At 42.0% G+C, this 16,774-nt stretch overlaps 1 protein-coding gene across 6 annotated transcripts in view; it reads right to left on the bottom strand.

Annotated features, from left to right (window-relative positions):
- DGKZ (diacylglycerol kinase zeta) overlaps nt 1–16,774 on the bottom strand; it is a 303,200-nt gene that overhangs the window by 30,482 nt on the left and 255,944 nt on the right. For 3 of the 6 annotated variants that reach the window (XM_089684552.1, XM_089684553.1, XM_089684550.1), the window contains 5 exons: nt 16,000–16,041; nt 9,942–9,986; nt 7,330–7,399; nt 5,354–5,394; nt 3,850–4,124 (listed from right to left, as the gene is read on the bottom strand). In XM_089684552.1, the coding sequence (XP_089540678.1) occupies nt 3,850–4,124; nt 5,354–5,394; nt 7,330–7,399; nt 9,942–9,986; nt 16,000–16,041 (473 nt within the window). The remainder of the gene's footprint in view (nt 1–3,849; nt 4,125–5,353; nt 5,395–7,329; nt 7,400–9,941; nt 9,987–15,999; nt 16,042–16,774) is intronic. The other 3 variants (XM_089684554.1, XM_089684549.1, XM_089684551.1) reach the window with 2 other exon arrangements.

Here is a 16,774-nt window from a genome sequence, read left to right as displayed (position 1 = left end):
GAAGTTTCCTTTCTGCTCTCAACCCTTTCCACCTGTTGGCAATTTTCTTCCAGAACTTAGCCCTTTGCTAACAGGTGGAAAGGGTTGATAGCAGGAAGGAAATTGTCAAGAGGTGGGAAAGGCTGATATGTCAAACAAAAGAGAAAAATTCCAGGCTTAACTTGCCAACCAGCCTGTAAACAAACCGAATTAACCTGTCTAACAGTATGCATTAAAAGCGAAATTCGTAAGAACACATTAAATACATGTGCCTCTACTATGGGGGCTCTCAAAATTTGTAGAGTTAGGAACTACAGAACATTGGGGTGCCATGACGAGACTCTGTAGCTTATGCATGTATTTGCAAATGTGTGCCAACTAAACTCCTGTTTTTAACACATACTGTTAGACAGGTTAATTTGGTTTGTTTGCAGGCTGGTTGGCAAGTTGAGCTGGGAATTTTTCTCTTTTGTTGTTTGACATGCGTCGCCCTTCCATGTGCTCCTTGCTTTGAAGGCCAGTTATAGACTGGGGCAGTGGCCATTTTTTGTACTGTTGAATTGTTGGTGAGGGGGTGCACTGGACACCTTAGCTGCCATTGTGCTACATGCTGGGTGTACAGAGCGATCCTGTACCTTTAAGGAGGGGTGAGCTTCCTCAGGTCCACCTGCCCTTGGTCTATTCATTAAATACATGTTCCTCTACTATGGGGGCTCTCAAAATTTGTAGCGTTTGGAACTACAGAACATCGGGGTGAGGTGATGAGGCTCTGTAGCTTATGAATGTATTTGCAAATGTGTTCTAACTAAACCCGTTTTTATCGCATACCACCTGCTGGCAGCTTCCTCCGATCTAGCGTTCCCCTTTTAACTGTGTACAGTCTCCTCCCTTTTGTTACACCCCTTACAACTGTCTACATTTTCCTTCTACCTGTTGGCAATCTTCTCCCTGATATCAGTCCCCTCCCACCTGTCAGCAGTCTCCTCTCTCATCTACTGTTGTCCTTTGGATAATTGGTCTAGGAAGACGTGATTTAAAGTATATGTGAACTCCTACCCATTCAGTTTAAAACAGAAATTTAAGAAGTTATATTATCAATATCAGGGGTTGGGTGGGGGGGCATGTCTACACATGTCTTAGCGATTGGAAGACAGGCAGACTGTGCTCCCAGCACAGCCAGAAAACTGACCACGCTAAGATGGTGGTTTCAGTTTGAAATAGGAAAGCAGAGGGACTGGCAGGATTACCAAGTATTTCACACAAACGAAGCAATACAAGGAGAACAGGATGCTTTTTAATACATGGTATCATACCCATATCAGCAACATGAAATATTGGTGTAACATACACTTTAAATGGAAGTCTTTCACAGTGATATTCCTAAGTAAATCCGCGCATAAATACTAACTATAAAATGTAAAGCAGCCACTTGTGAAACTGTGATACCAGTCCTAAACATAAATTCAACAAAAAGCAGCACTATATAAATGCAATCAATGTAAATGAATATTTCAGGTATATGAATACAGTGCATACTGGTGTGGGGTTCCCTATGCTGAGCTGATGGAGTCAGTGGATGGCACTTACAGGCATTTATAATTTGATGGTCCATCTTTTCTGGTAAGCGGCGTCTAACAACACGTTGCACTTGGTGTTGCATTTCTTCTACATCACAACACCTTTTTTATGAGTGACTTTTTGCACATAATCTGAAGTGGGCAGTGCTTTTTCAAGCATGTTTATAATTGGACTGATTGGCCTCACTTTCTTTTGACAAATTGTTGCTTTTTTGCACTTTAATTTCTAGGTCCCACTATATGGACTTTATTTGCACTTTATGTTTATGCACTTTAATTATTTTATATTATTATACAGTATTTATAAAGCACCGATAGTTAGCTAAGCGCTGTACATTACAAAGGGGGACAGAACATGTGACAGAACAATACAATGCAAAACATGAGGGGATCGAGGGCCCTGCTCTTTCGAGCTTACAATCTATTTATTTATATACTTGAAATATTCATTTACACTTATTGCATTTATAGAGCGCTGCTTTTTGTTGAATATTTCTTTAATAATGAACTTCAAAACAATATTTGATGACTTTGTCACACCGCCTGATTTGGGCACACTTTTGCTGGTCAAATTAAATAATCCTATGAATGTAATTTATTTTCACGTGTTGGTGTGCTTGCTGCCTTGCGTCTTCAACATTATATTATAATTGGTTTTGATTGGTACAAGCAGCCAATCTTGTGCACTTAGAGCTAAACTGAAAGCAGATGTAGATTTAGGCCTCATGCACACAGGATGTTTTACAAATGCTCCTCCTCCAGGCAGCAGCATTTTGGCAGAATAAGTGCCTGATGCTTCTCAAAGTGTCTAACGCTTTTACAAGCATTTAGGCGCATTTACAAGTGTCAAGCGTTCATTTCATTGGCCAGAATAATAATTTATTCTGTCCATTGAAATGAATTAATGCTCAAGCACCAAACGCGTCTAGCGTTGACACGTGTTTACATGAGCCAAACGCTTTTTCTGCCAAAATGCTGCTGCTCCTGGACGCACTAGCCTTGGGGTTTTTTTCCTGCTGGTAAATGCTACTGCTACTAAAAGCTTCTAAAATGTGCATGGACACATAGTATAACATGGACAGCCATTTGGAAGCAGTAAAATAATTAAAAAAAAAAAAACAGCGGACGCCCCTAAAAGTGGCTGCAAAAAAGCTGTGTGTGCGTGAGGCCTAGGTTTCATGCAGTAGTGAAAACACCAACTAGGAAAACCAAGCCTCTACAGGCTCTAGCACAAGGTACACTGCTAAGCCCTGGAGTTTAGGCAAGAAGATATGGCTGCTTCACATATATTTAACTAATGCACCTGTTTACTTACATTAACTGCTTCCCCCTGCCCTACAGTAGAAGAACTGCTACAGGGCAGCAGGGCTGCGTAAAATCATGTATATATACGTGATTTGCATTTCCAGGTAGGGGGTGTGCGTGCCGCCCTACCCGCGCCGCCACTGGTGGCTAGGCATGTCAATCACCAGGTCCCGGCTGGAGATTTCCTGCCAACACCTGGCGATCGGCGTGCAAAGCGGACAGGAGAGAGACCTGTGTGGAAACATAGGTCTCTCTCCTGCCAGCAAGGGCATGCTGTTTTGTATTTCTTTCCAAGGTAAAACAGCACACATTGTAAGACACAGAGCACACAGTTAACCCTTTGATCGACCCAGATGGTAACCCTTTCCTGCCCAGTGCCATTAGTACAGTGTCAATTATTTTATTAGCACTGATCTCTGTATTAGTGTCACTGAGGATGTCAGTTGCAGTTAGTCAGTTCCCACTTAGTGTCAGAATGCCCACTGCAGTCCCGCTGTAAGTTGCTGATTGCTGCCATTACTAGTATAAAAAAATAAGTAAAAAAATTCCAGTATATATACACCGCCACTTGTAGACGCTATAACTTTCACGTAAACCAATTAATTTATACGTATTGGGATTTTTTTTTTTCTTTAGCAAAGACGTAGCAGAATACATTTTGGCCTACATTTATGATGAAATTTTATTTTTTAAATTTTTTTATTGGACATGTTTAATAGCAAAAAGTAAAAAATAATGTATTTTTTTTTCAAAATTGTCGGTCTTTTTTCGTTTATAGCGCAAAAAATAAAAACCGCACAGGTGATCAAATACCACCAAAAGAAATCTCTATTTGTGGGAAAAAAGGACATACATTTCATTTATGTACAGCGTTGCATGACCGTGCAATTGTCAGTTAAAGTAACTAGCCATCATACTGCTCTGATCACACCACATATGTAAGTCACAATACATGAGTGCCATGACAATAATACTCTCTGGAAAGTACCTCTGCTCGCATGTGCCTCCTGACTTGGTCACAGAACTGTTTGTACACATCTTGCCAACATGTGGAGATCCATTGTGAGGCTCCGTCTGTGCAGGGGAGTCGGGAGGAGATACTGGTGGGAGCATTGGGAACTGGAAGTGTGGGTTGGTATTGGTAGGCTGGTCTCTAGAGTTGGGCATTGCTGGGGAAGTGCCTACAGACTGGGTAATGATCAGCTCTGGGTCCAGAACATACAACTCATCCTGGCAGATTTCCAGTACAAAATTCAGGTGCTCCTAGAAAAGAATGGGGAAACATAATAAGATGCTTAGATACATTAACCTCCATTTCAACAGTCCTGTAAAGTTAAAAAGTTTATTACTTTACAATATATCCTTTTTTTTAATACAATCATGTCTAGTGATCCAACCAGCAAGGTGCATTTCCAGGAGCTTCTTTTACTAGAATGAAAATACTTGATCAGTTCAGCTGCAGAATTGCCACCCTTTCTGGTACACACTGGACTGGCAAGGCTATAGTCACTGTTGTAATAAGGACATTCAGCTACCTCTGAAGTGCATACAGTATATGTCTGCAGGAAGATCCTCCAGAAAGTCCACAGAATGTGCACAGTGGTGGGAGAGAAACATGACCAAAATACGGGAATAAATAAGTGATCCAATCCTGTTTTACCTACAAGTCCATCTACAAAACTAGGTATTCTTTAGTTAGAGTTTAGTTCTATTTTAACCCTATTTTTCTTTTAAAGGAGTTACATAGAGTGACTATAGGCACCTGGGTTACATGTAATACACTCTGGGGTCCATTTATAATTGATACTGATAACACAAAACCTGCTCACTATTATACTCTGCATATCTATGCACGCCACGGCACACAATTTTTGGCTGATCTGTAAAATGTGGGCCACAGTGTGGTCCCCCATGGAGTTCCCTCTGCAGATACAATCCCATGGGGAACCACAGGCTCCGTGACTGGAGGATAACCAGCCATGTGACTTAAACATATGTGATTGGGCCCAGTTTTTATTCATTTATTATTTGGTCCTCCCATTCACTTTTATTATTTTAGTAACAAACCTGGTCAGATATGCCCTCCTCTCTTCCTCTGCAATACAACTCTATGTGTGGACGCTTGTGATAAGGGATGTAGCTATGCAAGCACAGTGCACTGGAGAGGGAGGGCAGGAAAGAGCCTTTTTACAAAAATTAAATAAATTATATATATTTTTCCAAGCAAAAAACAGTCACAAATCAAAACTTGTAGGGATACAGGACTACAACAAGATAAAAAAAAAAAGGTGTGAAAGTCAATGTGGGCTTTAAAGGCAAGTCCAGGTCTGCAGTGTCTAAGCATATGCCCATCTACAATCTGCAACCTACCTAATAAGGCAGTGACAGAGGCATTCTCAGGTTGTCTACCTCTGCCCTAATTACTATTTTTGCACCACCCTTGGGCTATCCTGTAATAAGCACCCCTGAAAGATTTCAATTAAGCTTCTTACCTGTGCTCGATCAATCCTATAGAACCTGTCTGCAGTGGTGGCTGCAAGAAGGAAACAAAACCAATTCATGTTTTTCAAAAAGAGATGTTAGAATCATTACACTCAAGAAACAAAATTGGAGGTTTTAAATACAATGCTACCCCATTATCAAAACATTTGCCACAGCAACCAAAATCATTCTATCTTTTATATTCCAGCCTGCTGTGAAGACTAAAAGGGAGAATCTGGCTGGCTGCTGTTGAATGCAGACTATGGATTAGTGTAAAGTAGAAGCATTATGAAGGTTTAGACCAGATAAAGCTGAATGCATTTTTAAAAATACTGCAAGAATGCACATGCAAGAAAAATGAATATATTTCTATGAGCACCATTACGATGCTTTTACGTGCATTTAAAAAAGTGCAATATGCTGCACTGCTGCACATAAATGTATAGAACACAAGTAAATGCACTGCAAATGTATGTAAATACAGCTCGGTAAAAGAAAAAGCATAATGCTTAAAAAAGCATAGTGCAAATACATTGCAAACTTGCAACATTGTGTATAAATAATCATTGGAACTGCACCGATTGCAGGGACTGCAATGGAAATGAACCCTTAAGGGTAAACTTTCTTCTCCTTTTTGTCCATGTGACTATTGCAACTAGGGCAGAGCGTAACGCCACATTTCTTGGTTGACAGCTATACCAAACTACCCCCCCCCCCCACTTTTAGAGATCTCTTCTACTTCCTGTTGTATTACTACAGCCATAAGTGGGGAGTAATTTTCCCAAGAGGGACACAGATAGCACTAAATACCTACCAGTGGCTTCCTCAACACTCTATTCAAAGTTAAAGCCCCACTCTGGTCCGCTGTCAAGTGTACCCATGCAGTGGGATCCTCTTAGAACTGCATGGGTCAAACATTATTTTAGCCAGTAGTGAAAGAAATATGACAGTACCTTATTTCTCATTCCCCTGTAAGCTGGAGCTCTCCTGCGCTCCCTGATTGTGAGCAGGTTCTCACCATCTTCATTTATAATGAAGGACTGCTGCTCCTCCATTGTACATGATGATGTCAGAGAGCTGTGGCCAGTGGAGCAGCCAACTGAAGCGGCTTTGGGGGACTGGCTGCACAGAAAACAGGAAGTCTGTGGGAGTGAGGAATAAGGCATGTATACCTATCCACACCCCCAAGCCAAACGAGCAATGGAAGGGGGGGGGGAGGCCTCATTGCATTGATACATTTACTGGAATTGGTGTCAGCGGCTTGAGCCTCAATGTAATTTGCACAGTTGCACGTCTTTAGGAAGCTTCCTGAAGATGCGAAACTGTGTAAAATGCTTTGAGGCTTGACCTGCAGATGCCATTTCCGGTTCCACTGATGCCCCATCTGGGGTTTTGGAACGCATGCAGACCATGGGAAGAGACCATGGGAAGAATGGCGGTGTGAAGCAATAAATCCCCCTAGTGAGCTGTCTGGGTGGGTGCTCCCTGTGGCACCATTACCATGTGAGTGCAATATATTTTATTTCCTATTACGGTTTTAATAAAGAAGTTGCTGCACCATGATTAGTCTCTCTGGCCTTTTTCTGAGACAATAATTAAGAATAGAAGAGGTGGTGTAACACCATTTGATTGGAAGTCTAAGTAAAGATTCTATAGGATTATACATCGCATCTGAAGCATCTGGGCTTTGTTTTCAAAAGCGGGTTGGCTACTTTGTGGCCAAGTTGGTCTGGTGGGTCCCCATTTTGGCTACACTTGGTGGTGGAACACAGTTTTGGAGCTGCGGGATCTGAAGATTTTTTGGACTGTCACATTCACATTTGGATGTAATGGGATGCAGATCCGCTCACATCCAACTGTCCACAGACTAACACTGAGCTTCTGTTCAGATCCGCCTGAAACACTGATAAGCTGATCTAATCAGAACACATCTGGAATGTGCAAGAACTGAAAAGCTACGTTTAGACAGGTGCACTTTAATACTCACAATCCAAGAAGCACCATTTTGGGGACAGCTTTTGCGATGACACAATTTGAGGTTTGCTTGTTCCATCCTCCTGAGTACACAGCAAGAAACAGCATTAGTAGAGTATAGGAATTTTCTAGGAAAGCCTAATGTCAGCATACAACACCAAACACTACAAGAAAAGCACGCACATAAATCCAGGTAACTAATACAATACAGCGCTATATTAGTACTGGTTTTCTATTGCTATTCCTGCAAGACAGAGCTGCGCAGAGGGAACATCAATAGCCGTATTTTTTTTTACATCCGCTATTTTATTACAAAAAAAGTAGGCCCTGTTTATGTAAAAGATTTATACAGGAGAGTGTTAAAAGGGTAACCGAAAATTTACCCTAAAGCCCTTATCCTTCCTCACTCCCCTCATCAAACATGTCCATCCAATGTCAGATCATGCATACAGAGAACACTCTGGTCACTGCTTTGGCATGAACAGGGCAAGGTACCATTTCTAGCCTACAGTGTCCTGACTTACCTCTGGTATGCCAGGTGTACCCCAGGTTGGTCACAGGAAACAAAGGTTTACCCTAATCAAACATCATTTTCCATGGATAGATCTGGATCATACTCAGCATACCAGAGATGACTCCAACAAAGCCACAGAAATGATAAGAGTTGGATTCCTGAATCATGTATGGGCAAGTTTGATGTGAAGGGTGTAGGGTAGAAGACGTGTTTTTTTTTTGGGGGGGGGGGCAAATGTACCAAGGCAACTTTTGTACCAATTTTAACCAGATTTCAATTTCAAGGCAACCTATCACCAATGGTTTGTATTCTTTCCTTTGATAGCTAGTAGGTTGACTTGATCCTTTTACTTGCTTTGTGAACAAAACCTGGTTAGAACTGCCACATAGCTGCCCATTTATATGTCCCAGCATTACCTTTAAAAACAAACCTGAGCTTTGCCCATACAAAGACACAGGTATGCTTTAACATCCCCTTTGCCCAAGAGGAACATACACACCTTTCCTTGGCTCCTGCTGTTCCTTTCAGTCATCAAAAGTAAAGAAAATCCCCAGTGCTTCCATGTATGAGGAGCATGTGACAGTGCTGGTGCTTAGTGATTGGGCCAGTGCTGGCACATGGCAGGGAGAGACCTCAGCTTTGTGTAAGCTGTGCCTGGAGTGACGTGGAGATTGTACAGGGCTTTCTTTCCTCAATCCATGTGGAAGAATGGAGCAGTGGGAATAAAGTGAACGTATATGCTGCCAAGGAGGGGGGGTTTGCCCTGTATGGGCAAAGCACAGGTTCACTTTAAAGTCTTCCTGTTTGCTCACAGAGAGGAGCTGGGCAGTCCAATAACCTCTGCGTGAGAGCTTAAGGGTGTGTTAAAATGAACAAAGCATATGCTTCTATTGTGTGTACTTGCCTCAATCCAGAGTACCCATTGTCATTTCTTTCTGCTGTCTCCTTCCTCTGCTATCTGCATGAGTCCATGCTAACAGGTTATGCAGACACCAATCCTGGGAGATGGCCCCGCCCTGCAATAGGAAGAAGGATCAGCCGCACACCAGAGGATAGATGAATATAGTGTGTATTTATTGATCCATAGGACACTCAAAACAGCAGGACATGAATTACAGGACTTGTTAATGCGTTTCACACGATCTCGTGCTTAATCATAACCATTAATTAATTGATTAAAATGATTAAGCACGAGATCGTGTGAAACGCGTTAACAAGTCCTGTATTCATGTCCTGCTGTTTTGTGTGTCCTATGGATCAATAAATACACACTATATTCATCTATCCTCCGGTGTACGGCTGACCCTTCTTCCTATTGCATCGAGCCAGAGCCTGCACCTGTTGTGGATTGGTCTGGATTGTTTGCCTTAGCGGTATACCTTTTGTTCTTTGGATTCAGATGGCCCCGCCCTCCCAGCACACAGCAGGTGATTGACAGCCCCAGCTGTCCATGTCTCCCTATAAGACTGTGTAGAGGGGGTGTGTCCATTCCTTCCACTCAGGTCTCAGATAACACTTCGCTCCCCTCTCTATTCTGTGCAGTGTGTGACCTCAGATCCCTGCCCCCTGGCTTCTGGAGCTCAGAAATAGTCTTTGGTCTCGTTTCACAGGCTGTAGAGAAGAGAGGGCTGCAGATAAACATGTACAACTAATGTAGGAGGATTAGTTTATCTCTGTGTATCAACGGAGGCCAGTCACTTCACTGGGTACATGTAATGGTTTAAAACCCCTTTGGGCCTGAGCCCCTATCTGAAATCAGCTCAGCAGACTAGCTGCCACTGGTGGTGCTACCTTAGATATTTTCTGAATGGATGGGCCACCCATCACAACATGCAAATTATCCCTGTTTTACCTTTCTGCATAAGTGACATGAAAGGGAGGTTGGTTAGCTGACAAGGGCAACAAGAATAGGTTGCAATTTTAAACAAAGACCAATATCCCAAACACTGCCATTCCCCTAGATGAAGAAGCCAGAAGATGAAGTGCATGAGCAGAGGGAGCTTACACGCTGCATGTACTTTTCACAGAAGGAAGCACACAAGTCACTAGCACATATGTTGCACAAGGCACAAAGGAATGGCACACATTTTAATAGTTGGTTCTAGACACACCTTTAGGTCGAGACGCTGTAATATTGTGGGGTACGCAGGAAAGTCCTGGAGAGAAAGAGTCATATCATCTTATCCCCAATATCTGACAGCTTTCATATTCATAAACCACCACTGCTATGCACCTTTTCATTTTATCAGTTCATTTCAAAGCAATCAATTACCGGCAGCCTGATCTGAAAGTGCAGCAGGTGTGAAGAAGATGCTTGTCATTCTTTTTACTTGTAATTCACAAAATCCTCTGTAGGCATCAAAATTCACAATAGAACCTATGCAGCTTTAAGTGTCACTTACTTGCTCACTGAACTGTAAATGAAAGATGGGGTACTCTATGCTCTCACCTACTCCTGTAAACTGCCTCAAGTAGCGTGGAAGGAAAGAAAATCACTCGATTCCCCCATCAACACAGTCAGTGTTGATGGGGAATGCCTCCCACGGAACTATTTTGTTCTGCTGGGCGGGAGCCTTCCCGGCCAGCAGAACACAATGATCCCTGCTAGCAGCTATAGCTGCAGACAATAATTGCATACAAAAAATCTGACGGGCTTGTTGTACTGAAGTTGCCCATAGTTGGATTAAATCTCGGCCGGAACCTTCTGAACCAGACGAGCTTCGATCCATCTATGGCCAGCATAATTTCTCCTCCTCCAGCACCCAATGCCTGAAAGTATGCTAGTTTAAAGTTGCCCATACACAGTCCAGTTTTTTTTTTCATTCAGCCAGTGGGTCTTTCAAGGTAGATGAGGGAATCCTCCCTGCTGTGTCAGTGTATTCTGACAGTGAGGAGACTCCCCCTGCCATGAGAATACACTGATCCGAGCTGCAGCCACTTGGCTGCGTGCACTGATCGAAGCAAACTTTTCCAACAAGCCGTTTCATGAGAAATCAGTCAATATATCGACTTCACATGAACAGGAACAGCCAATCTGTTTCATGTGCTGATTGGAGCATAATTTTGCAACAAACTGGGTAATGAGAATTTGGTCGATAGACTGACTTCTCATGAATGGGAATGATCATAGATAGATCGAAATTTGTCCGGTTCCTGCTGTACAAAAGAAAACTGAACCAATTCCCAATCCGAGGTGGATGAGGGAATCCTCCTGCTGTTTCATTTGTAGTCTGACAGCAGGCATCCACTGCTGTCAATGTACACTTATCAGTGTTGCAGCTGATTGGATGGTTGTGCTGATAGAAAGCAAAATTTTCCAGCAGGTTCATAGAAAATCAATCAATAGATCGACTTCTCATGAATAGGAATGGCAATAGATGGATTATAATTCAGTCAGTTGCTGCTGAACCGGACAAATTTTGATCCATAAATGGCCAAATAAAAAGTATTGTTCAGAGAAGTAGAGCCTGATGGCCTTAGAACTGAAGTTTTTACACTGGGAGGCAATAAATAAATAAGTGCTGGGAGGCGAATAACTTAATAACTGAAAAAGAAAATACTACAGACATATTTAGGCATTTTCTAAATTTAATATAGGGCTGCTTTTTATATCTGCCTAGAGCTCTGTTAGTAGCTTTTTTTTTTGTGCTTTCTAGGAAGAGAGTAAAAAATTTATTTTCACAGAAAGTGAAGATTTCTTTAGGGTAAAGTGTTGGTTGGGCTGTATTTCCGGCATCACCACTGCCGGTTCCCTATTGAGCATATGGGATTGTGCGCCAAGTTAAATACATTTAAATCCATCTGAGATGACCTCAGCGCTCGGAGGGGAGTTGGGGGTTTGATGGAAGGAATAAAGTGGCGGTCTTGGGATGCTGCCATATAAAACAACTCAGTCTGGAATAATCTGCAATACAAACTATTTCCATGATGTCAGTGCTCCAGAGTGACATGTCTGCACAGAGGAAAGTGGCATTCGGTATGGCGGCTAGCATTCACTATAAGCACTCGCAGCAGTGATTGAATGCCCAGGCACGATAGGGACTGCTAAAAGAACTTTTTTTTTTAAACAAACTTTATTATAAAAAAAAACCTGGTTTGGCTGAGTGTGCAAACAAAGGATGATGTGCAAAGTGGTGCCAAGGATGGTGTGCAAAGTGGTGCCAAGGATGGTGTGCAAAGCGGTGCCAAGGATGGTGTGCAAAGCGGTGCCAAGGATGGTGTGCAAAGCGGTGCCAAGGATGGTGTGCAAAGCGGTGCCAAGGATGGTGTGCAAAGCGGTGCCACGGATGGTGTGCAAAGCGGTGCCACGGATGGTGTGCAAAGTGATGTTACCAAACGACCCCATTACATGAATACTAGGGTTTCTAGAAGAGCAATTATATAATACTCAGGTCATCTCTTATGATTAAGTCAGGTGACGAAACATGTCAAGGGAAGTGATGTCAGGCGCATAGAGGAACTGGAAGTGATCCGGCGGCCATTTAAGAATCTGGCAAAACCTCATAGAAGTCCATGTGGAGGAACTCTGAGAGGTTTGGATTTTCTGATAAAGGCTATTTTAAAGAGGAATCATGATGTAAGAATATTCAATAAAGTATTTTAAATTGTATACGCGGGTTTACACTATGATTTATTCTATATATGGCGGCATCGGTGGATTGGTGGAGATTCATGGTTATACTTGAAAGCTGCTATATCTGGATGACATCTTGATTTGATCCATGAGGCTGTGATGATCCTTTTGTTTAAAGCAGAATTTGTGATAATACCCTCGCCGGGAGGTGTAAAGGCATATTATTTACATATTTTTGGTAAGGGTATTCACTCCTTACACCATAGATGTGGACACAGTGTTTCACATGTTGTTTTTGGATGCATATTTTTCACTTGATTGATTCACTGGCACTGTTTTGACACTTTGACTTTTTTCACCATTTGTGATCACGCGTGGTTGTTTGCGTTTATCACATCTGTTTTATTTATATTTTATTTAAGATAATGCACTGCATGTGATTTTCTTTTTATGTTGAGGTTTCTTTGTGAGCCATTGAAAGGCTGAATATGAAGATTGATGATTGAAGTTGGCACAGAGTGACTTTTTATAACATTATTTATTTAATTTTATTTCTTATCTATTTTTGGACGGTTACATTTAAATATTTTTTTTTTTTATATATATACAGTCATGGCCGAAATTGTTGGCACCCTTGATATTTTTCCTGAAAATCAAGTATTTCACACAAAAAAGGTATTGCATTAACACATGTTTTGCTATACACATGTTTATTCCCTTTGTATGTATTGGAACAAATATAAAACAGAGGCAGAAAAGCAAATATGACATAATGTCACACAAAACCCCAAAAATGGGCTGGACAAAAGTATTGGCACCCTTAACTTAATATTTGGTTGCACACCCTTTGGAAAACATAACTGAAATCAGTCGCTTCCTATAACCATCAATAAGCTTCTGACACCTCTCACCCGGAATTTTGGACCACTCTTCCTTTGCAAACAGCTCCAGGTCTCTCTTATTGGAAGGACACCTTTTCCCAACAGCAATTTTAAGATCTCTCCACAGGTGTTCAATGGGATTTAGATCTGGGCTCATTGCTGGCCACTTCAGAACTCTCCAGCGCTTCTTTGCCATCCATTTCTGAGTGCTTTTTGACGTATGTTTGGGGTCATTGTCCTGCTGGAAGACCCAGGATCTTGGACGCAAACCCAGCTTTCTGACACTGGGCCCTACAGTGCGACCCAAAATCCTTTGGTAATCCTCAGATTTCATGATGCCTTGCACACAGTCAAGGCACCCAGTGCCAGAGGCAGCAAAACAACCCCAAAACATCATTGAACCTCCACCATATTTTACCGTAGGTACTGTGTTTTGTTCTTTGTAGGCCTCATTCCGTTTTCGGTAAACAGTAGAATGATGTGCTTTACCGAAAAGCTCTATCTTGGTCTCATCTGTCCACAAGACGTTTTCCCAGAAGGCTTTTGGCTTACTCAAGTACATTTTGGCAAACTGTAGTCTTGCTTTTTTATGTCTCTGTGTCAGCAGTGGGGTCCTCCTGGGTCTCCTGCCATAGCGTTTCATTTCATTTAAATGTCGACGGATAGTTCGCGCTGACACTGATGCTCTCTGAGCCTGCAGGACAGCTTGAATGTCTTTGGAACATGTTTGGGGCTGCTTATCCACCATCCGGACTATTCTGCGTTGCAATCTTTCATCAATTTTCCTCATCCGTCCACGACCAGGGAGATTAGCTACAGTGCCATGGGTTGCAAACTTCTTGATAATGTTGCGCACTGTGGACAAAGGCAAATCTAGTTCTCTGGAGATGGACTTGTAACCTTGAGATTGTTGATATTTTGCCACAATTTTGGTTCTCAGGTCCTCAGACAGTTCTCGTCTCCTCTTTCTGTTGTCCATGCTTAGTGTGGCACAGACAGACACACAATGCAAAGGTTAAGTGAACGTCTCTCCTTTTTATCTGCTTTCAGGTGTGATTTCTATATTGCCCACACCTGTTACTTGCCCCAGGTGAGTTTACAGGAGCATCACATGCTTGTAACATTCTTATTTATCCGCAGTTGTGAAAGGGTGCCAATACTTTTGTCCAGCCCATTTTTGGAGGTTTGTGTGACATTATGTCGAATTTGCTTTCTTTCCTCCCTTTTTTTGTTTTGTCCCAATACACACAAAGGGAATAAACATGTGTATAGCAAAACATGTGTTAATGCAATACGTTTCGTGAGAAATACATGATTTCCTGGAGAAATATCAAGGGTGCCAACAATTTCGGCCATGACTGTATATTTGTGTGATATATACTTTTGGGAATATATTTGTGTGATATATACTTTTGTGAATATTGGTATTAGCATATTCATATTCACAATCCTCAGGTTAGGACCGCTATTACTAGGCTTCTGTTCTTAGCATGTAAATAAATTTTGTTGAAGTGGCTTGCATCTGCACCACCTGCATTTGAAGAGTGGCAGACAAATGTTAATTCTACCTTGTCGAAAGAGAAATAAATCATGAGACAGAGAGGGACTCCCTCTAAATTCAGTAAGATTTGGGACCCTTGGCTACAGATGCCAGGTTTGCCCCCTTTAGCTCTTGTATCCCTGCATATACTGCAATGTTAGTTGTCCTGTGATCTTGACACTTGCTTGGAGATATATGGGTATCACAATGCCAGACTTATAGGACACCACTAATGGTAGAGGGACCCGAAATGTAGCGGACATAATCTAGGCACCTTACCCATGGGCAAGACATGATGTGGGTTACTACACTGTATTTCATTGGGCTTTGTCCAAATTACTCGTATATTTTGCTAATTCCTCACCATAGGAATTAGCAAATTAAGTTAGAAAGGTAATGTGATTCTAACATGTTTTATTGCTACATGATACTAGGGATATAATATTTTTTAATTCAGGAACTTATATAGTGCCGGCAATTTACGCAGCGCTTTACATATATATTGTACATTCACATCAGTCCCTAACCCTCAAGGGGCGTACAATCTAAAGTCCCTAACTCACATTCATACATACACATACTAGGGCCAATTTAGACAGGAGCCAATTCACCTACCAGCATGTCTTTGGAGTGTGGGAGGAAACTGGAGTACCCGGAGGAAACCCACGCAGTCACAGGGAGAACATGCAAACTCCAGGCAGGTGGTGCCGTGGCTGGGATTCGAACCAACGACCCTAGTACTGCCAGGCGGAAGTGCTAACCATTTAGCCACTGTGCTGCCCAATAGAGAACTGTTTGATGCCATGTCTAGCTTTGACCTTACTATATCTATGTGTAAATAAAGATATTAATGTCTTATGTGAGATATGTACAGCCAGTGTGTGGGCTGGTTAAATTTTTTGGTTTGGTTTTGTGGTTTGTAAACTGTTGGAAACTTTAATAATAAAGTATTTGGGAAAAAGAAAAAAGTATACAGTACATATGGGGCATATAATAAAGATCCTTGGATGGTGGTTTTTGAGTTCCACTTTAGGACAAAGTACTTTGCACATCATCACTGCTCTTTGCCAGCCCTCTGGGGTGAGAAAGAAGCTTATACAGTCTTACAAAGCACAGTAAAGATGAGCATTAAATGACTCATGGTCCAAGTTGTGAGCATCATGGCAAATTATCACCTGAAAAAAAGAGAGCAGCCGCTGGAAGGAACCAGGAGTTAACTGTGTAGTTAAAGAGCAAATACCAGTTTTGTATGGCTCGGGAAACAATTATATCCATATATTGAGCTATCTGTAGAAGTAGCCAAATAAATACTTTTTGTTTCAACATGCGTTACTGAACTGAAGGGCAGGGAATCTAACACATAGAAAGGGTTAAGACTTTGCTTTAAAATAAACACCGAATCTATTTTTAGTAAGTTTGACATGAGATCCCATTGTATATCTTTTATGACTCTGTTACAAAGCTTCATAATTAGAGATCCTGCCAGAAATAGCACATCCTGTTGCTGACGGCCAGTGCTATGTCATTGCTTATCAAATTGGCAGCAGTGCGTTAGCCTGTTATGTGCACTCTTTTGGTTGGCCATTGGCCTGCCTATTATTATACAGGATTTATATAGTGCCAACAGTTTGCGCAGCACTTTACAATATAAGGGAGACAATACAGTTCAATACATTTCAGTACAGAAGAAATAGGAGGGCCCTGCTCGTGGAGCTTACAGGTGTCACCCATCCTCTGGAACTCCCTGCCCCAACCCATCAGATTATCACCTACTCTCCTCTCCGTTAGGCGCACCCTGAAAACCCACCTCTTCAGGGAAGTCTACCCCACCCCCTGCTAACTTGCCGACCTCCTCCACTCTTCCTACCACTCCATCCCCCACAGCTATCTCCTCCTGTGCCACCATCCCCTCCCTCCTATATTGTAAGCTCCAAGGAGCAGGGCCCTCAA

This window comes from Staurois parvus, unplaced genomic scaffold (assembly GCF_062004578.1).
Source record: "Staurois parvus isolate SC_StPar_1 unplaced genomic scaffold, SC_StPar_1.0 ptg000350l, whole genome shotgun sequence".
NCBI lineage: Eukaryota > Metazoa > Chordata > Amphibia > Anura > Ranidae > Staurois > Staurois parvus.
Note: the sequence above shows the minus strand (reverse complement) of the source record. Positions and strands in the feature narration are given on the sequence as shown.